Consider the following 24,117-nt stretch of genomic DNA (forward strand, 5'->3'; position numbering starts at 1 on the left):
CTGATGTCCTTGCTGCTGTCAGTGGTGGAGTGAACAAAATGAGAATGTAGAGAAGCCACAGGAGAGCATAGCGATAGGGCAGGATGATGCTGTGAGGACTTTGCAAACAAAGAGTAGAATTGTAAAATTGTGGAGGGGCTGGGTTAGCAGCCATTTTCAGTCAGTGGCTAAGAAAAAGGCTAGATTCTGGAGGAACTCACAGGCCCAGGCAGTATCTGTGGAGGGAAATAGTTGGTGTTTTGGGTCAAGATCATTTATCTGGAGTGCAGATGAAGGGTCTTGACTCAAAACGTTGGCTGTCCGTTTCCCTCCACAAATGCTGACTGACCTGCTGAGTTCTTCCGGTATCTTGTCAGCTGCTCCAGATTCCAGCATCTGCAGTCTCTTGTGTTTCCAAGGTACCGGCTACACAGTTCACTCAGTAGTTCAGTGTTTGTGTTGTGAAGGATGCTTGATATAAGCTGGCTATGGCTTGTTCTGCCTGTTACAGTCCCTACATTATGAAACAAGTCTGAGGAGATACTTTTAAGAAACAAACTTTTGGTCAGTTTCTGCCTGCTCACAAGTCACCCCACACCAAGTCATCATGGAGAGGACTATCCAACCATTATATTATTTTAATAACAATTTTACACCTATAGCACTTACTATTATAGTTGTTAAGTGTCAACCTGATAACTGACCTACATTGCTGGTCATGTTGGTTTGAAGGTCAATCCAGTCTGTTTATTATCTAAGCATGTCTAGCTAATGCTCAAGGTGCTAGGCTGATTGACATTATTAACATGACTTCACCTTTGCATCACAACATGGTTTTAATGGGGCTTTAAGCTTTGAATTGGTCTTGCAGGAAGTCTGTGTTCACAACAGGAGCTGGAAACCGGAATGTTGTGCCTCTGCTCACCATTAGAACATAGGAACCAGACTCCATCACCCCCACCCCCCACCCCCCAACCTTAAAAGCATGTCTTGTGGTGTTTAACATTATGGAATAACACAGTTTTGGAGTGTAAATATGTCACAAATCATGAAGGTTGAAATAATGTGATTTTCATTAAAACAAAGGGTTTTGATTTCTGTATGCCTTTCATGAATTTAGGACATCCAGAAATACTTTAGAGCCAATTAAACACTTCTGATGTGCAGTGACTTTTGTGATGTGGGAATCTCAGCAGCCAGCCAGTGCACAGATGGATCTTACAGACAACAATAAGTGACACATGAACTGTTTTGGTAACTTAAGTTAAAAGATAAATATTGTCCAGAACACGGGAGAATTTCCCAGCAGTTGAAAATACATCATGAAATTTTTCACATCCACCTGAAAGGATATACATAGCCTCATTTTACCATCTTAGCTCTAAACATCACCTCTAACCATGCAGCATTCCTGAATCCCATAGAGTGGTATGGCATAGAAACAGGCCTTTTAGCCCACTACATCTATGCAAACCTTTTTCTGCATCAACATTAATCCCATTTGCCCACAGTAGGACTGTATCCTATGCTTTGTCTATTTACGTGTCTGTCTAAATGCCTCTTAAATGTAGTGATTGTATCTGATTCCACCACCACCTCTGGCAGTGAGTTCCAGATATTAACCATTCTACATGTTTTTAAAAAAAACCTTACTCCTCAGATCCCTTTTAAAACTCCTTCCTCCCACCTTAGACCTACGTTGTCTTGTTTTTGATATTCCTACCATGGGAAAAAGATTTTGACTATCTACCCTAACTATGCCTCTCAAATCTTATACTTTTAGATCATTCCTCAGCCTCTTTTGCTCTAGTGAAGACAACCCTGTGTACCCAAACTCTCCCCATAACTGAAGTACTCCAATCCACTCAAAATCCTCGTGAATCTCTTCTGTATCCTCTCCAGTGCAGTCACATTCATCCCATTGTGTGGCAACCAGAGCTGCACACAATTCTCCAAGTGTTTTGTAAAGTTGCAACATAACGTCTTAAATTCTATATTCTTTGCCTCAACCTATGAAAGCAAGCATGCCATATGCCTTCTTCACCACCTGTGCTGTCACTTTGAGCGAGCTATGGACTTGAACCCCAACGTCTCTATGTTCATCAACATTCCTTCATGCTCTACTATTTACTGTATATGTCTTATCCTATTTGATTTCCTAAAATGCATCACCTTTCACTTGGCAGCATTAAGTTCCATCTGCCAATCCTCTGTCCAATTTTCCATCTGATCTGCATCCTGCTGTAGCCTTAGACAATCTTTCTCACTGTCCACACCACCACCAATTTTTGTGTCATCTGCAAACTTTCTGATCATACCTTGTACATCGTTAATACGTACAGTATATATCACAAACAGCAAAAGTCCCAGCAGTGATCCATGTGGTACACCACTGGTCACAATCTTCTGATATCTCATTTATGACTAAATAAGATGCAAAAATCTCTTCCAGGGTCTCAGCTATCTTCTCCCTTGTTTCCATTGTATATTAAGCAATTGTTTATGAACTGTGGGAATGAGAAGTTGTGAGATGGGCTAGCTTGCCCACAACTCTCGGACCTCGTGAGAAGAGCATCATATTCCACTGTGAGTTATGCATCAGATCCACTTGTAATGTGTCATTTTGTTCTCATTGGCTCAGTAAGCATCCTAACTGTACTGACTTGGCTGAAGTCAGGATGTCAAAGGCTGGGATTATAAATGAATTTGCTTTCAAAAATAGTTCCAGCCATTATTGTTACTTCTAACTCACTGAGGATCCATTTCTAAAAACAATCCTTTAAATCAATGAAAAGTCAGCATACTCAAACAATTTACGTGATTATTTTCCATATCATTACATTGCCCGTGCTTTGTAGATGGTCGCATATATTTTGGGAACCTGAGAATTACTTACTCACACCCTCTGCTTCATTTACTTTGAGCTCTCAAACCTATTGCTAACTTTGACAACTATTCATGATGCAGCTCACATGCAGTATTTTGCGCACAGTTTTAATCTGTGCTCATCACACTCTTGATGTGTCGACTTTGATTCACCCACCATGACGATCAATTTGCTGTTTTCTTTCTGTTCCCAGATAGGAGTTTATGAAGCTTTTTGTCCCTGGGCATAGGTCTGTTTGTCTTCCTCATTCAGCCATCAACACACAATAAAACAGCAAACAGGAAATGAAGATAAATCCCAAAAGAGCAAAAGAGGGGTAGTAAAAGTGAGGAAATCAGACAAAAATGCAATGGGTCAAGCCTTCATTGAAAATCAACAAGAATAAGAACATGCTTGTGAATCAGTGGGCAAGAGTCCTCTGTCAGCTGCGCTCTTCCAGCACCCCCCCCCCCCCCCCCCCCCCACTTTGTGTCACAGTTCTGTATGGTCTTGCATGCTCTCTCTCTCGCTCTTTCCCTTCTGTCTTACTGTCTGTTTTAACATACTTTATGAAAATTCCAGCCTCTTGAGTACATGCTTCATTGTGAATCTGGGAATCCTTCAGTTGGTGTAATGATAAGTATTTTATGTACAATAGCTACATTAAACTGGGCATAACTGCACTTGCATGTTTTGACCAGGTTTGCACTTTATTTTGTTGTTATTTTTGTCACTTGACTCAGTTTTTTGTGTCAGTTACTGAAATTCTTATTCAAAGTAAACATTAACCAAGCAATAATGATTGATTGAATCTCCTCTTCCCAATATCCGGGTCTCTTCAGTGAAGCACATTAAGGATGGACTATCTGGACATGGGGTAAAGTTAGAGGTGGAGTGAAGTTATAAAAAGTAGGTTTCATTTAGTATTCAAGTCAAGAATGGGATGGCGGTGGTGGAAACAACATATTGTACCGAAGGGGTGTTGAATGGGACATTGCAAAAAAAAAAGTGCTTTGGGGATCTTTGACCCACTCTATCTTTACCAGTAAATGATTGTTGAAATGCCACATAATCTATTCTATCACATTAATATTCTTTCCTCTTCATTTGCTCGGAAGTATCTGTAGTGATTGTACTAGAATGCTGACAAACTGCATGACTTGAGATAGGGGATCCTCCCATGATTGAACAACAGAAGTAGACTGCACAGGAGGAGGCCACTTGATTCATTGTGTCCACACTGAATAAAGGAACATGAAACAATTTATTTGATACTAAGAAAGATACAGACTGGGGGTGAGAATGGGTCAATGGGATTGGTTTTGCTTCACTCTTGACCTGGTTTATCTTATAAGCCTGTGTGATTTTATGTTTATAGGCAACCTGCGAACCCTGGTTTACAATCCCATTTGAAGCATTGCAGCTCTGATGGCGTTGCACTACCGGGCCAGAACTGGTCTTAATCCCACAGTCTAACTTGACCAGGATGTGACATTGATCCAAACTAGTACTGAGTCACTTGGATGGGGATGTCAGTTTGCTGTTTTGTGCACAGTATGGATGCACAATGTGGCCCTCAGCAGCTTCAGCCTTGGCAAGTGAAAGCTATCCTTGAGGCTCACTTCAAGCACTTATCCTGCCTTCGTTTTGACAATCAAGTACCTTCCAACAGAGCTCAATGTATAGATTTCAGAATTGACCTCAGCTACAATTTTAGGGTCAACTTCCTTGACCCTACTTAACTGAGGTCAAGATTGACCTGGTTCGCGTTACACAGTTCAAAGGTAATGGACATTGACTAAAGCTAATAAAATAAAAAATAGCAAATGCTGGAAATGTGCAGGTCAACCTGCATGTATAGGAAGTGAAGCAATAGGTTGCCGATTCCTGACGAGAGAGTTGTATCAGGACATTGATCAAAGCTGTATCAAAGTCCACATCAGACCCAAGCAGTGAAACTCATGGCTTGCTCACTTGGCACTTATCCTGCTGCCCAAGATGTTTTTAAGGAATTCAATCAAATTTATTATCAAATCTAAAAGTTTATAAATGTCAGTCCTCACTGACATTCTGGATTGAAGATTTTTTTTAGCAGCAAGTACATAAAACTAGGCTGACCCTCCTGTGTAGTATTGAGGGAGTGCTGCACTGTCACCTTTTGGATAATAAGGTAAAGTAAGTTTGCTTCTGGTGGATGTAGAAGTTCTATGGCACTATTTCAAAATGGGGGTGGGGGAGTGCACAGTGGTGCAGCAGTCAGTGCTAATTCCTCATAGCTCGAGTGGCTTAGGTTCAAAACTGACTTTTTTGTGTGGAGTTGGCATATTTGCCCCATAACTCTTTGGGTTTCCCCGGATGCTGTGGTTTCCTCCCATGTCTCAAACATGTGCTTGTAAGTTCATCAGCTGCTGTAAATTAGCTCTTGTGTGGGCAAGTAGCAAAAGAGTAAAAATAAATGGGGAGACGATGGATGTGTGAGAAAGAATTAGGGTTACATGGAATTAAGAAGAGGGGGAATGAGACTGAAGAAATTGCTCTCATGAGAGCTGGCATGGACCTGATGGGTTGAATGGCCTCCTGTGTTATCCCTGCTCAATGTTTTTACGCTGCCAGCATCTGGTCATGATTGTGTTGCTGTTGGTGAATCATGACCAGAAGCTTGCCCTGACCATGCTGCGGCAGTTCTTGCATTATAATAGTGCCCACACTCCCCACATACTTCATTGGCTTGCAGGTACATTGGGATGTCCTGAGGTTGTGGAAAGTGCAATAAAATGCAAGTAGCTAAATAGTCATATGTTGTCATGGACATGAAAGGCTGAATGGTCTCTGCCATAAATTTCTCTCATTCTCTAAATCTTATTTATTGTAAAAATTTTGATCAGCTATAATTATCTTGAAAACTGCCATGCTTTCTGGAAGTCAGGACCTATACTTATCCACCAACTCTTTCACATCAAAGATTTCCAACAAATTTAATAGTAAAAGCTTGGCTTTCATACATTTGAGCATGGATTTATTGCTGTACTTTCATAGTGAATTTTGAATTGCATATTTTGGAATTGACTCCCATGGTACTCCCACTTTTGATTTCAAAGAGGAGGCCTCTAATTCCCAGTGCTACACATAAGATCTTTTGTGTTAGGGTTGCTTCAGTTGTATCCTAGTCTGTTAGGTTCCGTGCCCATTAAACACTGACACAAGATCATGCATCTCATTTTAACTTCTGACGTCTCGTTAAGTAAAATGGGGTATTGCAATTGTTTCAGGACAAATATTGACCAAAGCAGAGCCTATTGCATAACGAAAATTGAATAAGTAAAAATCTAGGTGGATACTTTTATGTGATACCGAGGCAGCACTGTACAGCTGGAATTACTGTCTTCTGGATGGGATTTAACTCTCTCATATGGAAGTTGCAGGTTCCATGTAACTGCTTTATTGAGGGAAAGGAGAATTTGCCTTCACTAACTGCCACCAGATACAAAAAAAAATGTGGAGTTGGTGCTTCATCAGAACACCAAAATCGGGTTAATTCATCACTGATCTCTTAGTTGTGGGATCTGGTTCTGCACAGATTAGCTGCTATGTTGTCCACATTAAAACCGTGACTACACTTTGGCATACTCCATCTGTAAGGCACTGGGAGAGATCCTGAATTCTTGAGAGGTGTTACTTAAGTCTGACTTTTTTCTGTCTGTTGCATTAAAGCACCCAATGTGAGCCAATGATTTATTGGTAAACCATTTCTCCTCATCTTTTGTTCTTTTTATATTTTGAAGCTTTCCATGTTCTGTCATGAATTTTCCAGCTGTGTACTGATTTGTGCCTCCCTCTGGAATCACAGTCCTTTCAGTATCATGTTTAATATTAGGAGAGAATTATTGTATATTATGGAAACATCGTCGATGTTACAGTCAGTGGAAGGGGTAATTTAATCTGTGTTCAGATGACTTCAATGACCATTTGAGATTTTCTTCTGTGGTTTATAATGTCCTCTGAAACCCCAGGGTAAACTAGAGCCTTATAATTCACTTCTAACTATACATAATTCTGTGTCCATTGTACTTAAATAATAATGACCAAGTGCATGCCCCTTTCCGGAGAATTGATAATAAACAGATCAAATTGAAGGATGAGCCTGCCAGCTGAGACTTTCCACCCTCCGATCCCTGGCTCTTGGAGCCATGACCTCGTCTTTTTAGTAGCTTTCAAAAATTATTGACTGTCTTGAACAGTAGCAGAATTTCTTCCTTGCATCTGACCCACTGAATCAGTCAACGTTCCCTTGTGTGTTAATGTTTAATGGCAGAATATTTTAAACCAGTCAGGAGCTTGTATTGAGAAGCTTGCATGAAATCCACTGTACCAGCGAGAGGCCCTTTGAAACTCTTTTCCATCCGTATTTCTCTTTGTCTTGTCTGCCTGTGTCTTACTGCCTCTGAGTCTCTGCTTTTCACTCTCACTGTAATGCTCTCTGCCCCCATCGCAGTCTGCCTCCATCTCTTCTTTCTGTCTCTCGAGTCTCATTACTTTTAATTGACAGGGTTTTAAAAGATCCTGTCTTTGACATAATGAATAACCTTCTGTACCAAGGAGCAGATTAGTGAAATCAATAATCTGATTGGGATTGTAAATAAGCATTACAAGTCGTAAGGTCCCCAGAGTAAAGCACTCCAGAGATCTGGAGACAAGACTTTTTGTTTTGCTTTTTTTTTAAAATGATGCTTCTTCACGCTACTTAAATATCAAGCTCCTTGTGAGAAAAGATGTTTAAGTAGCATGAATTTAGATAATTTTGTTACAAAATGGCCCAGTTTTACGTGATATTTTATATGTTTAATTAAAGCACTCCTTGATCTAACCATTAACAGTTTTCTTCAGTATTTTCTAAAAACCTTTGAAGGTTATTCTTCATATAGAGTGTGCCCAACTCACCAAAAGATTGTGCAATTAGACAAGTTCTTGTGGATAACAGAGACACAGATGTGATTTTCTAGTAGTTACTTTATGGCTTCCACCCAGTTGTAAATATTTTCAAGCACAAGTGGGTATTAGGTAGGTTGTCAGAGACAAAACCTGCAAGTCTACAATGTCCTTCACAAACACATGATGGCCCAAAGTGCTTTATAGCGAATGAAGTAGCTGCAAGGTACAGCTACACTTGTAAAGTGGTAGCATCCAATTTACACTTAGCAAGCTCATGCTGATAGCAGTATTTTCATAATATTGCTAACACTTTTAATAATGGCAAGAACCCAGAGAGAACTCTCAAGTTCTTTTAAGAAATCACAGCATGGGATCTTTTGCACAGACCCATGAGTATAGATGGGGCCTCAATTTACCTGTAAGGTGGGACCTCTGACAGTGCAGTACTCCCTTGGTATTGCATGAGGTTATCAGGCTGGGCCTCTGTGCTCAAGGCTGTCTGGAATGGAACTGAATTCACAGCTTCAAGGCAAAATTGCGACTTACTGAGACCCAGTTGACACATGATACCATGTCATAACGGTTGAGATTATTAATACTCTAAGTATATTAATATTAATTAATATTAATTATATCACTAAGTATAACTTATATTTTTGGCATAAGCATTTTTGATTTTTGTTTTATCCTTGCTGGAGGAAATGTGCTGAAAGGGCAGAGCACATACATTATGCAGTAGTAAAGGATAATTGCTGACTTAATTGGTTGCATTAAAACAGGACCTGAATGTGTGAATTATCTTTCATAACTCTATGCCCTAAACACTGGAGTCTGGCATTATGTAAGAATATCATTGTTCACATATGTTTTTCATTCTTAAAGCATTTAACTAATCTGGGTACAAGGGTCTGGATATTTACAGAACTTTGAAATCTGTAACCAGCCAAGAACATAAAGCAGACCACAATGCCTCTGGTGGTAAACACAAGCACGCACGCGTACACATGCACACAAGCGTACACACATATGCATGTGCACACTGTAATAACTGTAGCTTATATTAAATTGTCTAATCTTTATACATTGCTCAATTCGACAAGGATAGTGCATTGCTGTCATTTTTGATACAACAATTATTGCTGATAATGGATTGAACAAATGCCCACTGTAAGGTTAAAATCTTATTGTGGAGCGTTCTTTGTTTTCTGCTTGATTTCAGTAATTGTTATCTGCAAGGTAGCAGTTTTGTTTGATCTGTGGTCTTTCTTAAATTATCTTTTCATATCTTGGAAATATTGCTGTGTCAAAACTTTTGCTAAAGATTAAGGGCTGGGAAGTACTTCAAAGAAAATCGAATAATTTTAGCTGTCCTGACATGAAACAAGAGATTATAATGTTTCTGCATTCATAAATTATATGGAAAATGTTCTGAGGTGCACCATTCATTTTCAAAACTCTTTAAAGGAATTTTCTGTCCCTTTTTATCCCTTTTTCCTCTCTTTTGGATCTCTCTTTGTTTCCATCTCTTTTCTCCTCTTGCTGTCTTTAATCATATGAACAATGAATGACCAGCCTGTTACAGTGTGATTTAATTTTGAAGCTGTATAATGTAATAGTTTATTAAAATCATGTGTTTTATAATGGTATAATTTTAATTGTAATTATTTTCTCTCCTATGTTTAAATGTTTTTGTGCATTCAGTTTGGATTATTTATGAACAAGTGATGATTGCTGCCCTTGACTGCAGTCGTGATGACTTGGCATTGGTAAGTACTGATACCATTTAGAAACTATTTCTCAGTTCTTTCTCTCCGTGCCTTTAAGCTATTGAATGTATGATAATTTTACTGAAATGCCAAGTTACTTAAGGGACCAAAAGCTAGTTTGGTTCCTGTTGTTCGCTCACAACACTGTCCAGACAGTTTATGCACAGTCTTGAAGTTGTAGTCCCTTCTACATAAAAGTTAGGAAAAACACCTAATGCTCAAAGTATGCAACACTTCAGTTGTTCCCAGAATTTTCAAATTTTATTTTGGATTTCATACATTGCTTTTGCATAAATGTAAATTATTTGTGCTGGAATTGTGAACCTGAAGCTGAACGGTTTGAGATGATAATCTTATTTTAAGAGACACAATTGATCCTATTGGCAGCTGTAGGTTAGATGTCACATGGTCCCTTTTAGAAATGGTGTTGTATGATTTTGTTGTTGAGCTTCTGTGACCTCACTTATTAAATTCATTTAGAGTTTCAGTTTATATTGCTTTATCTGTTTAACATGCAGATTAAATTGCCAGGTGCAAGAACTCTGTTGACAAGCCTACTTGGAGAGAGGTTGGAGAAGGGTGTATTGAGCATAAACATTGCTTGGACCTGTTAGTGTGAATGGCCTTTTACTGTGCGGTCTAAAATGTTGGATTGTGTACCTCTACCCCCCTTCAACTAATTTTATCTTCAAATTGATGTTTTTGTTTCACCTAAAATGTATAGGGACTCTTGAGGTGGGCACAAACAATGTTAGCAAACCAATCTTGAATAGGCAACCTTAGCTGACCAGCCTAGCTGCCTGGACCCTGATTCCTACAGCAGTCTATTTAAATTTGTCATAGGGAAGGGTGGGTGATGGGAAAACAACATAATAGGCATTCTTTGTGTTGGAGACTTCAGACAGTGAATAAAATCTTAGCCAAAGGTTTGCAATGAAACAGTTTGCTCTTGTTCTTTCAGTTTGTATTTATACTTGGACAGCAAGTGAGAGCAGTTGTAAATTGGAAGTGAAAGTTTGTTCACCACTGGTTCAGATTTATAGCTTTCACCCTATGAATAATGCCTACTTAGTACATACTTTGGAATGAATCAGAAATGCTACCTTGCTGTGCAGCTTCAAGTTTAATAAGAGGCACCTGGCCATCACCTGTGACATTAAAAACAAAATGTCATGACAAAGTAGACAGAGGAGAGAAATTCCCTTTTGCTCAGACCACTGAATATTGTTCTCACAGGGGTCCATCTCACTTCAAAAAAAAAGTAAATTCATAAGCCTGTAATTGTTTCAGTTTGGCTTTTATTTAAAATGCTCCGAAGCCAAGCTTAGCACATTTGGGAGATTTACTTTTTATTTAGAAGTACAATTATGTAGGATTAGTTAAGGAAAAATTTATTTGACCCTTTTAATCATTTTAGATTTGATCATTTTAGATTTGATCATTTTAGCTGTTGTGTGTCAGAACGCATTTTGAATGTTTCTTGTGCCTTTTACTCTTGCATCTTAACTGGTGAATTATAGGAATAGGAACATTGGTCATTCCATCCCTTGAGTACATTCAGAGCTAACCTGTGCTTCAATATCCCTTCAAAAATCGATTGATATAATTTTTCTGGTAGCTTCATTAGCTTCCACATTTCAGGTAGCTTTTTTTAAGGGTGTTTCCTGATTAGTTTCTGGGTGACCCAGCTCTAATAAATCTCCTCATGTTCTTGATTCTCCCCTCCAGAGGAAATAACTTCTCTGTATTTACCATGTCATGTCAACATCGAACAGTACAGCACAGGAACTGGCCCTTCAGCCCATGATGTCTGTGCTGACCATGATGCCAATTTAAACTAATCCCATCTGCCTGCACATGGTCTATATTCCTCCATTCCCTGTCTGTTCACGTGCCTGTCTAAATGCCTATTGCATTTGTCCTTCTAACATTTCAAACACCTTGATCAGTTTGCTTATTAATTTATTAGACTTCTGGGAATGCAAGGCCAGTTGATGCAACCTTTCCTCATAATATACCCCTGTAAAGGCCAGTACATTTCTTAGCAGCACCCACTCCAAGGCTTTTATGTTGTAGCATGTGTTCAGGTTTTAGAATATCTGTGAAGATCCTCATTTCCTGTTAAGGGTAGACATTTATTTAGTAAGGATATTGGTAGCCATCCAAACAAGTTGAGGTACAGATCAGATCAGCCCAGCCATTCATTATTGAACATTTTCCAATTTCAGATAACCCATGTCCCCTGTGTTCCTTTCACACTCGCACCAGTTTACCCAGGGTCTCTCTCCCTTTATTCACGTTTTCCATCCTTCTCCCCCTCCCCATTGTCAAGACCCATTACCCGTCTGCCACCTGGTTCCATCTCCCCACCACCCACGTACCTATCTACCTGGGTTTCTTCTCCCTTGGCTCACCTTTCTCCTCCCCCACTTGGTTCCATCTGCCCATCATCCCTTCCTTATCTGTTTCAACCTATCACCTACCAGCTTTTGCCTCTAATCTTCCTTCTCCCTTCCCCCACCTGACTCCACCTGTCTATTTTTTTATTTGTTTCTTATGTTTCCACCTACCAGCCCGTGCCTCACCTCCCTCTCACTTCTGTATCCTGGCTATCTTCCCTCTGCACTCTCAGTCCTGATGCAGGGTCATGACCCAAAACGTCGACCATTCGTTTTGCCTCCACAGATGCTGCCTGACCTATGAGTTCCTCCAGCAGTTTAGTTTTTTTTGCTTCAGATCAGTGTTGTTGAATGGAATGGCAGAGCCCATTCAGGGGGTGGTAGGGTTTGTTTTTTTACCCCTTATCTTGCTGTCGATAATATCCTCAGAAGGGTTTCACAGCAGACACTTGCCTTGGGTAATTATTTAGCCCAATCCTTGTATTTGATCATTTTTAGTTCCCTGAGCCAAAGTAATCTGAGTACTTAGTTTATCTTGACACTGCAGATAAACTGAAATGCACAGCTGGTACAGCAAACATTTCCACAACTGAACTGATATCATTTAATTTTGCAGCAATTTTAACAGTTCTAATGTGACCATCAGGTTCAGTAGAGTTGGGCTCGTTCACATTGATCTGTATCTCTGAAGTGAGGCTTGTTCATTCATTGCTCAAGAATAAATCTGCCTGGGAGTAGTTAATGTTCACATGTTAATGTTGCGTTGATGTTCTGCTCCGAGCATGTTCAAATCTCTTAAGAGATTTCTCATAAGAAGGAAATTCTTACGGCATTTGGCGTGCTTTGTCAGTTGAATAAGAAAGAAACAGGGTAAGGAGAGTGAATTTTTCTGTACAAGATACTCAGACGGGGATTACACTGTGCTAGAGAAACAAAGGACTGCAGATGCTGGAATCTAGATGAAAAACACGATGATACTGGAGGAATTCAGCAGGCCAGGCAGCATCCGTGGAGAAAGGCAGGCAGTCAACGTTTCGGGTCATGACCCTTCCACAGGACTGAAGATACGAAAAGGGGAAGCCCAATATATAGGAGGGAAAAGCAGACCAGTGAAAGGTGGACAAAAGAAGGGAGGCGGGGTGGGCACAAGGTGGTGATAGGTAGATGCAGGTAAGAGACAGTGATAGGCAGGTACAGGGGAGGAGGGGAGAGCAGATCCACCGGGGGATAGGTCAAAGGTAAGGAGGGGTAGAAAAAAAAGAGGGATAGGCTGGGAAAGGGAAGAAAAGAAGAGGTATGGTAGGTATGGAGGGGGTGGGGATGACAAAGTGGGAGATTTCAATGTTCATACCATTAGGCTGCAAGGTTCCAAGACGGAAAATGAGGTGCTTTTCCTCCAGTTTGCGCTTGGACTTCTCCTGGCAGTGGCGGAGGCCGAGGACTGACGTATCTGTGATGGAGTGGGAGGGGGAGTCGAAGTGACTGGCAATGGGGAGAACATGGTTACGGATGGAGTGCAGGTGTTCTGCGAAACGGTTACCTAGTCTGTCTTTGGTCTCGCCAGTGTAGAGGAGTCTGTGCTGATTTTATGTGTAGTATTTTATCATAAATTTTATAATCCAGCATTATGTAGTATCAGCTTACACACCATAAACAGCAGTCGGGAGACGATGATAAAAGAACATCCTTTCATCCATATTCTTGCAGTATGTGCAACTCAAAATATAGCATAGGTTCTCAGAAGGTTTACAATGATGAAGTTTGTACTGGTTGAAAAAGAGCTACCTGGCCCCATCCCAGCTTCCGGTACTACAGGTGTCAACTTTTCAAGTACCCATCTGAGTACTTCTTAAATGTGATAAGATTTCTACCTCTACTACCACATTTCAGGCAGAGTTTCAGACGCTTCCCAATCGGTGGGTGAAAAAATACTTGCTCATTTCCCCTCTAATTCTACCAATTAGATCTCTACCTCTTATTCTTTGACCCCTCTGCAAAAGAAATAGGTGCTTCTTATTTCCCCCCTGTTGACCTCTGATAAATTTATACACTGATTGATGCAATTAAACTGGCATGTGATTTGAAACCTTTGAAAGGAACTGAGGACTGCTCACTTTGACTCAGAAGGGCAAGAATAGGAATTATGAAAGAGTTAAAGACATTTGTGAAAAAGTATATTTCCACCCTGTAAGATTATGATTTAAAGGGGACACATTGCTTTGAAGCTCTTTGAAGCAGCTAATTAGGAAGTCAGAAATGAGATTGTGCACATTTGTCATCAAGCACAAGTTTGTGAATTAAGTCTCTCTTTGGCATCCTCTGTTCCAAAGAAAACAACCCCAGTCTGACTGATCTGTCTTTGTAGCTGCAGCTTTCCAATCCTGGCAACATCTTCGTAAATCTCCTCTGCATCCTCTCCAGTGCAGTCTCTTCTTTCCTCTAGTCACCTTGTTCCTCTGCCTTCCCTAATGGGATATTGCACTACGTGGGAAAAAAAATTTATTCATTTAACAAAACACTTTTATTGAGAGCTTCCTCTTTGAACGAGTTCTCTGGTATTCTAATTTATATTATTTGTGTCTAATGGTGATAGAAGGGCAGATGGCATGCATATGGGTTCCACGTGATCAAGATTTCTTGTATCTAAAGCAAGTGGGGAAAGTCAAGACTATTTAAAAATGACTGTAAATAGTCCACTATCCAATCATTTAATTTATTTTTCTGTTTTAATGTTTCACAAAGTGGATGTTGCTGGCAAGGCCAGCATTTATTGCCTCTCTACTATTTGACTATGTTAATAAATTCTAGTTTGTAGAAATGATGTGTGCAGCTTCTTGTTGGTTGCCTGTCAGTTTACTGTGACTGCAGTGAAAGGGTGTCAGAGGGACATGCAAAATTGAATTTATGGTGCTGCTTACGGTCCACAGCAATGTCTGCATGAACTCCGCAAACAGTTTCCAGGCAGCCACCGGGTGAAGCGATTGACTGGCATGCGATTTGAATCCCTTGAAAGGTACTTGAGAACTGATTCATTCTGCCACAGAAGGGTAAGAGTAGGAAGTCGTGTAAGGGTTAGAAACATCTTGTAAAATATGCTTTCATTGTAAAATTATAATTTAATGGGCCTTGCTGCTTAGATACTCCTTCAAGTAACTAATTGGCAAATTGGGGAAGAGGTCTTGCACATTTGACATCAAGCACAAGCTTGTGATTAACCCTATCTGAGCCTGCCACGTGATAATTAGAGGAATTTGATTGATGCATCTAATACTTGATCATGTGACTAGATAAACTAATCTTTCTCAAGGTATGATGACGCCAACAAGATGTATGATGGAATATTACAAGAAGATCCAACAAACACAGTAAGTAAATAAGATTTACAGTGCATTTTGGGGTAAGTCCAAATGTTTATCCACAAGAGTCAATTGCTGAGTAGATAATTATTGTAGAGGAGAGAAACGTTCAGTATTAACTGATTCCTGGTGTTAACCTGGTGAAATGCCTCAGTTCTGTTTCTGTAGTTCTGGAATATTAATCAGCAGCTTGAAACTTCTGTTTATCATTTGTATCCTTGCATCATCTCAGCTTAGTGAAGTTTTCCAGTTTTATTTGATCACTCAGTGTTAGGAATCAGAGCTATTGATGAAGCTCTTGGCCAAACTGTTATTCACCCACTAGAACTGTCAACGCATTTAATAGAGTTACTTAGGGGGAAGTGTCACAGCCCCTGAGCAAGGATGTGGAAGCAAGATTATATGTTGGAGGTTAATGCAACAGAAGAACTGCTCTAGAGCTTTAAAATACATTGCATCCTGCCACTTGGCTTTTAATAGCTGTGGACAAAGCATTCCCTGACCTCAGCACCATGGAAGGCAGGAGTCTGTACTTTTGGTGTCTCATATTCACCACACATTTGGGTAAATGGTGTTGGAAAATATAAAAAAAACTGTGCAGCATGGATAAGTGTTTGTTTTACACTTTACAATGCATAGGTTTCTACCATTTCTAGGTGGCTGATTAAAATATTGTTAGCATGATGACAATGTTATTTTGTTAATACAAGTAGTGAAAATTTTACTTGATGAAACTAATTGGGTTGCGTGAAAGTAGGGCAAGCATATTGCTTCAAAGTAAATAATCACCATGTAAGCCTTGTGATTGGTAGAGGGGAGGGGGGCTTGGGGGGGGTGGGAAGAAATTGAACTTTACATTCCCGGATTAGCTCTCCTACCTGTTGGGAATACAGAGTGCAGCCTGATTAAATAGATGTGAAGAGATGAAGGGATCAAAACCAAATGCCAAATAAAACACGGTACTTCAAAAGTTGTATGAAACGTGTGTTATCAGCCAGGATTTATATGAAGACGGATTACCTCCTGGTATTCTTTCAGATCTGAAGTTGGACAACATCTGCTGCAACAGTGTGGATGTGTAACAGACAGAATGCCCCCTCCCTGCCCCCCCATTCGTTCTGACTTGTCGTTTTGATCCTGTATTCATAGTCTCTTGTTTTTGTGGATTCCTTAGTATGCAGTTAAGATCAGATTTATTTAATAAATTATTGGGTGTTGGAAGTTGTTCAGATGTTAGGTACCTGCTGGTAATCATTCCCATAAGGGACATGCAGCAGAATAACACACTGCAAGATTTTAAACAGAGACCTTTTGCCTTGTTTATTTTGGCATGTGAGAAATTTGTAATGGTTTCTTCTGATGTGTCAGGTTGCCTGAACTTGGTGCTGCCTTAGAATATTAAGTTTTCATGTTGGCAGCTGCTATAAGGTAAACAGACAGACTTGAGAGAAAAAATCTGTGTGCTGGGAAGCAGGGAAAATGCCACTATTAGAAACAGTTTTCAAACTATACTCCCTTGACTATATTTTGCCAAATCATCTGCAAATCTTTTTCTTTAACCAGCAAGAAAGGCCCAGCAATTTACTCAGTGTCAGTAAATGTGTTAACTCATCTGATTGCGTATCTGAAGATGTACCACATATAAATCACCCTGGAGGTCAATGAACCCATTAGCTCCTCCATTGGTGGAAAATAGACTTCTAAAGTGTAGTTTTGCACATAACAGAAGGTGCAGTGTGGTTATTTTATACAGAGAGAAAGTGACCTGCACCTTGGGTTAGTGAATCCACAATTTCTTGTGGTGGGAGCTTTGTAGCTTTTTTCCTTAAAAGAACAAGCCTTTAGTTTTGCTTTCTAAAAAGCTTTAAATTGTCCTTATGTTCTATGCACTGCTTATTGCTAATATATCCTTCTGTAGAGCAGACCTGTACACGATATTCCAGGTGTGCCCCATGTAGTTGGAGCAGGACTTCTCTACTCTTGTACTCAAGTCCTCTAAAACAAAATATAGGCCAACATACTTTTTGTCTTCCTAATGGCATGCTGAACATGCATATTAACTTTCAGTAATTCATATACAAGGATACCCAGGTCCCTCTGCGTACCAACACCTTTCAGTCTCTCACATTTAAAAATTAGACTGCTTCTATATTTTGTTTTACTAATAAACTTGATGACCTCAGAATTTTTTCACATGATGTTCCAAATGTTACGGCCTTATCCATTCAATTAACCTATCTGAATCCCTATGAAGTCTGTATGCACCTCGTCATAGCTCATGCTGCCACCTAGCTTTGTGTTATCAGCAAACTTGAATATGTTACACTTGATCTCCTCATCCAAATCAATATCTTTCTGACACCCCACAAGTCTCATTCTCCTACCTCAAAAATTATCAACTTATTCATACTCTGCTCTCTTTCTGTTAACCAGTCTTCCATCCAAGCTAGCATTTTACTCCTAATACTTTATTTAATAATCTCTTACGTGGCCTCTTATCAGTGGCCTTCTGAAAGTTCAAATATACATCAACTGATTTTCCTTCATCTATTCTGCTGGTTACAACCTCTTAACAAAACTCTTAACAGATTTGTTGTTTGAGGTCCCTTTAATAAATCCATGTTGACTCTGCCCAATCCTATTGTTATTTAAGTGCTCTGTTGCCTCTTCTTTAATAACACTGTCCAGTATTTTCCCCAGTACTGATGGCAGGTTAACTGTTCTGTAGTTCTCTGTTTTCTCTCTCCCTTTACTAAGTGGTTAATAGGGGCTGATGTTTGCTACAGTTAAATCTGCGAACCATTCTTGAATCGGTGCAATTTTGGAAGGTGACCATCAGTGTGTCCAGTATCCCCATAATCAATACCCACAAAGTAGGGTGCAGATGACTGGATTCTGGAGAATTATTAGCTGTCATTCCCATTAATTTCACCTCTGGTAGTTGTTAAACTAATACTAATTTCTTTGAGCTCATTTATTCAAGACCATTAGTCTTCTACTATTTTCAGGAGGTTTTCATTGTCTTTTGTGAATACAAGTGTAGAATGTTTGTTTAATTTCTCTGCCATGTTTGTTTTCAGCTGATCTTTGGAAGCAGTGATGATCACTTGATAGAGTATATATAAGTGGAGCATGTTTGAGTGAAGTGAATGACTTTGAACTAGTAGTCATCAAAACTTCTTTCCCCATTGGGAATTTTCAGCAAAACTCTTAATACCTGTCATTGTAACTTAGATGTGACTAATCACAGTTTCTCTTGTTCTACCTTCTATAACTTTGAAGTCATCCAAAACTGCTGGCCATGCCTTAGTTCACACCTATTCTCCAGGTTGAACAGTGCATTGAATTTAAAATTCTTGCCTTGCTTCAAACCTTTCCATGACTGCTTATGTCCCTTTCTCTGTAATATCCTTGACCTCTACTCCTCCACAACATCAGCATTTTCAGTTTTGGCCTCTTGATCATCCCAGATTCTGTTCCCTCCACCAAAGTTAGCTCTGGCCCCAAGCTCCGGCATTTGGCCCAACTCTGACCAAATATTTGTTTGCCTGCCACAATATAGTATTGCATAGCATTCTGTCAAATTTTGACCAGTCACACTCCCTGTAACTGCCAGTGCCTTTGAAAGACATGTTGAATCCTATGGGCTTTCTTACCTCGCAAGAGTTCACTGTTTCCAACCCAAGGTACTAGAGGGTCAGTCTTCCATGATGTTAAGTTGAATGGAGAGGATAACCACTCTTACTTAAAACTGATGCTTTCTGTACATACAGTTGTGTTTCCATCGATGGGTCTTGTAGAAAAAATTACCAAAAACTACAGTTGCTGGAAGTCTGAAATAAAACCAAACATTACTGAACATGGACAACAGCTCAGGCAGCTTCTGTGGGGAAAGAGGCAGAGTTAATATGTCAGTCTATGACTTTTCATTTGCAATGATTATTCTGAGTTTAGACTATAGATCAGAAGGTATCAAAATATTCAGGCCTTTAGACAAGGACTAAACCGGGCATTGAAAGCTTGTGTTTCAACAAGCATTCTGTGCAGTTTCACTTCATTTTTTTGTAATGCTGAGCTGCTTTTGTCACCAATTTCAATCCATGGAAATGGAAAATTCAGTAACTAAATCTAAAATTAACTGTGCCTTCAATTATTTTCTCATAGTGCCATGGTGACTGCTATAATGTTCGTGGTGTGTCATGCCTAGCGCCAGGGCAAGGTTTCAAAGTGAATTAAACAAATTCCATTTTAATCAGATGGTATTTTGAAACTGTTATGGTTACAATGGGAGTAGTTTTCTGAGGCTTTTCATTTTGTGAAAACTAAATGAGCAGCCTTTGTCAATGTGTATTCTCATATGCTTAAATTTAAACCTTACCATAGCAAGATCATATACAAAATGTACAGGTTTGAGGCAACTGTTATATCACAACATTGGGAGGGCAATCTGAGACTTAGCTGCATTTGGTTGTAGTTTTGTATTTCGGCAGGGCCAATGGAAGGTCCCAGTGTTTGATGGACTGAGGTCCCAATGCTGGGTGTGAGGTTGGGAAGACGGAAGTTGAGGACAAAGGGTTGGCGCCAACGTTTGGCAGCTTGAGGTAGCAGGTGTTGGGTTGTTTTCATCTTCTCTGTTGCAAGGGAAGCTGAAACTTGGCAAAACCTGTCAACACACTGCGAATTAGAGCTTCTCAATTTGGTTTTAAAATCTGATTCCTGAACAGTGTGCTTGCATGACAGAGAGAGGGAGAGACTCCGTACCTTGTGTACAGGGGCTCCCCAGGTTACAACTTATCTGATTTATGAAAATCTGAGTTTACGCGAATTCTCCCATACATTTTTAAGTATTTTTAAGACTGTAATAAAATGTTTTATGGTATTCATTATTGACCGGATATAGTATATATTCCATTAGTTTAATTATGGGTAGTGTCAGCGTGGATATTTGATGAAGTGAAAGAATTATAGCAAGTCTATGTAGACCAATGTGGTATGGGTAGGTACAGAAAATGGATGTTTCTGATTTATGGAGAAATTGGTTTACGGACAGTTCTCAGGAACGGAATCCTTGCATAACCTGGGGACTGCCTGTATTTCAATTAAATACTTTCCAGCCAGTGAGATTCAGGTTAGAATCATAGGTCTGCCTTCACATTTTCTTTAAAAGAAAATATATTTATGAATAGACACACACCTTTTTCTTCTCTTTGATATATTAGTTTATGACTCAACTTGATTACTAAATCTGTTTTACTCTTCAACTTCACTTCTTGGTCTCTGGATTGGTTGATATTGTTAACAGTTCTCTCACCCTGCTACTATCCCCAATCCTTCAATCTGCCATCATCACTACCTCAAAGCAAAACTCTTAAACTTTCTGTCCTTGTCAACTATAACCCCATCTCCAACCTTCCTCTTTTCTCCATAGTTTTTCACTGTATCTGGGTACAAGTTTTTCACAGGAACTCAGCAGGTCAGGCAGCATCTAGGGAGGGAAATGGACAGTTGACGTTTCGGGTCAAGACCCTTCATCAGGACTGATGAAGAGTCTTGACCCGAAATATCGACTGTTCATTTCCCTCCATTGATGCTCCCTGACCTGCTGAGTTTCTCCAGCTTTTTGTGTGTTGCTCCATATTCCAGTATCTGCAGTCTCTTGTGTCTCCTCAAATTTTTCACAGAAGGTTTTCACTGTATCTCGGTAAACATGACAATAACAAACCAATGTTCTAAAATCATATTTGTCTTTGCCAGGCTTCTTGTTTGACTCCTGCAATCAGGTTTGCATACCTAATGCAGTGCTAAAACCAGTCTAATTCCTTGCTAACAATCACAACAATGTTTATTTATCCTTGTTGGACATTCTGCAGTCTTTGACATGGTTAACCGCACCATTCTCCTCCAGTCCCTTTCTACCCTTGTAGTTATGTGGGACTGCATTCCCTGGTTCTATTCTTATCTCTTGACTTGTGGTCAGAAAATAACACTCCTCATATGGGCTGTGACATATGTTTGAAAGGTAAGTTATAAATGAAATTCACTGTTATTTCAAGCAAGTGCAACCTTGGTTGTGCCTCTGGACTTGTGGATTTCTCAGATATAGGGCTTTGTGCTTGTACAAATTTTCATGGTACTAGACAAGGTTGCCCTTTAAGCCCTTTATTATTTGATATTGCTTTGGAACCCTTGGCTGTTGCACTCTGGGATTCTTCAAATATATGTGGCATTACTCGCGGACAGAAGATTCATAATGTCGTCCCGAAATCAATTTTCCCTTTCCGTCCGCTGTAAATAACACAGTGCCACAAGGTCGATTCGAACAAATACCTTTATTAGCAGTGCATCGCTAGGAGAATTCTCTTCAGCACTCATTAAGAGTCGCTTCCCGAGTTCTCTCCGAACAAAGGGCAGACAGACATTTATACAGGAATTGTCACGCACATCCCATGCAAACGGCGCTGCGAGTTTCGGTCAAGCTATAGAGATCCCGAGACAGCTATCACACCTTTTGTCTTAGTATAATTGAGTTATAATCAAGGCTTTCAAAGGCAGGTATCACCCTTCATTGTTCAGACCAAGTCTTCACCTCGATGTTAATTACACTCAGTATTGCCACCGTCTGACATATCGGAATGGTTCGTTACCCGAAACAAAGGCAGTTAACATACTTAACATTCCAACCTAACTAGTGGGTCAGCAGCTTGCTAGTCCTTGCTAAAGAAATATAAATGCATATATATATATTTTGTTTGCCAGTTATAGGTATGGTTGCAATTCTTAACCCTTTACTTCCTCAATAAGATATCTCTTTATGCAGATGACCTGTTACTTTATATTTCTAATCCGGAGGAATCTATCCCCGCAGTACTATCACTACTAGATCAGTTTAGTGTTTTTTCTGGCTATAGATTAAATTTTAATAAGACCGAACTTTTTCCATTAAATATGTAAACCCCAATTTACAGGCAATTACCTTTTAGATTGGTAACTGACTATTTTATGTATTTAGGTATTAAAATTACCAAGAAACATAAGGACTTATTTAAAGCTAATCTATTGCCTTTAATTGACCATGTTAAACCATTATTTACTAAATGGTCCCCACTGTCTTTATCATTGGTAGGCCGAATTAATGTGGTTAAGATTAATATTTTACCAAAATTTTTATATTTATTTCAAGCAATTCCAACTTTCATCCCGAAATCTTTTTTTGCCACCATTGATTCTAAAATTCTTTCATATATTTGGCAGAATAAAAACCCAAGATTAAGTAAGAAATATTTACAAAAACTAAAAAAGCATGGTGGTATGGCCCTGCCTAACTTTAGATTACATTATTGGGCAATTAATATCAGATATTTAATTTTTTGGATACAAGATTCAGATGTAATTCATTGTCCCAATTGGGTACACCTTGAGCACCAATCAGTACTTGGATTTTCATTGGTTTCTATTTTAGGAGCTTCACTCCCTTTTGCACTTACCAAATTAAGTAAACATATGATTAACCCAATTGTTAAACATACAATACGAATATGGTTTCAATTTCGTAAATTTTTTGGATTGAATAAATTTAATTTGTCAAGTCCCATTCAATCTAATTTTTTCTTTCATCCATCCAGAGTTGACTCAGCTTCTTCTATATGGAAAAGGAAGGGAATAGTATGTTTTTGTGATTTATTCATTGATAACTGTTTTTCATCTCTTGAACAACAGTCTAACAAATACAATTTGTCTAGATCATACTTTTCTCGATATTTGCAGATTAGAAATTTTTTAAAAGCTACTATACCCTTTTTTCCGACACCTTACAAAACTGAAATTACGGAAAAAATTTTAGGTCTTAATCCTTATCAGAAGGGCTTGATAGCAATAATTTATGATTTAATTATGAAAATACGTCCAGAATCACTGGACAAAATTAAGAATGAATGGGAAAGTGAACTCCAGACATCTATACCTACAGAGACATGGAAGAAAATTTTTCACTTAGTTAATACATCTTCAATGTGTGCCAGGCACTCTTTGATACAGTTTAAGGTAGTTCACAGGACCAATATGTCAAAAGATAAGCTAGCCTGTTTTTATCACCATATAAATCCTATATGTGACAGATGTAAATCAAATGTGGCTTCTTTGACACATATGTTTTGGTCCAGTCCTCTTTTGGAAAAATATTGGAAAGACATTTTTAACATTATCTCAAATGTATTGAATATTGATTTACAACCTCACCCTATCACTGCAATTTTTGGATTACCAAGGATAGAGTCTGGCCATTTATCTGCTCCTGCTTACCGTATGATTGCCTTTGTTACATTAATGGCCAAACGATCCATTTTGCTTAAATGGAAGGATCCAATACCCCCTACTACTTTTCAATGGTTCTCTCAAACTATATCATGTTTAAACTTGGAAAAAATTAGGAGTGGTACTGTTGATCCTTTGCTTAAATTTGAAGATATTTAGAGTCCATTTATCCAATATTTTCACATGATATAGATCCCCTTTTAATTACTTTCTAATTTAAAGGAACGGAGTTGACGACATAATATTGCTCTCTTTTTTACTGAGAAATTTCAGTCCAGTCTTTTTTTTCTTTTTTGAAATTTTTCTGTTTAGTTTGGTTTCATATATTTATAATTTTTCTTATTGATTTGGGGATTTTTAAAATTTTTATATATATAGAATCTTTCCTTTCTTTTATATTATATTCATTTACTAAGAGATCGTGGGATCTACAGTTTTTTTATATTTTATTCTTTATGATTATCTATGCTATGATTGTTCTGATCTCTTTGTATTACATGTACAAACATTGA

The 24,117-nt window shown here is 39.0% G+C and overlaps 1 protein-coding gene across 1 annotated transcript in view; it reads left to right on the forward strand.

Annotated features, from left to right (window-relative positions):
* emc2 (ER membrane protein complex subunit 2) overlaps window positions 1-24,117 on the forward strand; it is a 110,606-nt gene that overhangs the window by 18,816 nt on the left and 67,673 nt on the right. Inside the window, exons 3-5 of the mRNA XM_052023766.1 lie at window positions 9,476-9,540; window positions 14,867-14,952; window positions 15,247-15,304. Coding sequence (XP_051879726.1) covers window positions 9,476-9,540; window positions 14,867-14,952; window positions 15,247-15,304 — 209 coding nt within the window. The remainder of the gene's footprint in view (window positions 1-9,475; window positions 9,541-14,866; window positions 14,953-15,246; window positions 15,305-24,117) is intronic.

This window comes from Pristis pectinata, chromosome 9 (genome assembly GCF_009764475.1).
Source record: "Pristis pectinata isolate sPriPec2 chromosome 9, sPriPec2.1.pri, whole genome shotgun sequence".
Taxonomy (NCBI): domain Eukaryota; kingdom Metazoa; phylum Chordata; class Chondrichthyes; order Rhinopristiformes; family Pristidae; genus Pristis; species Pristis pectinata.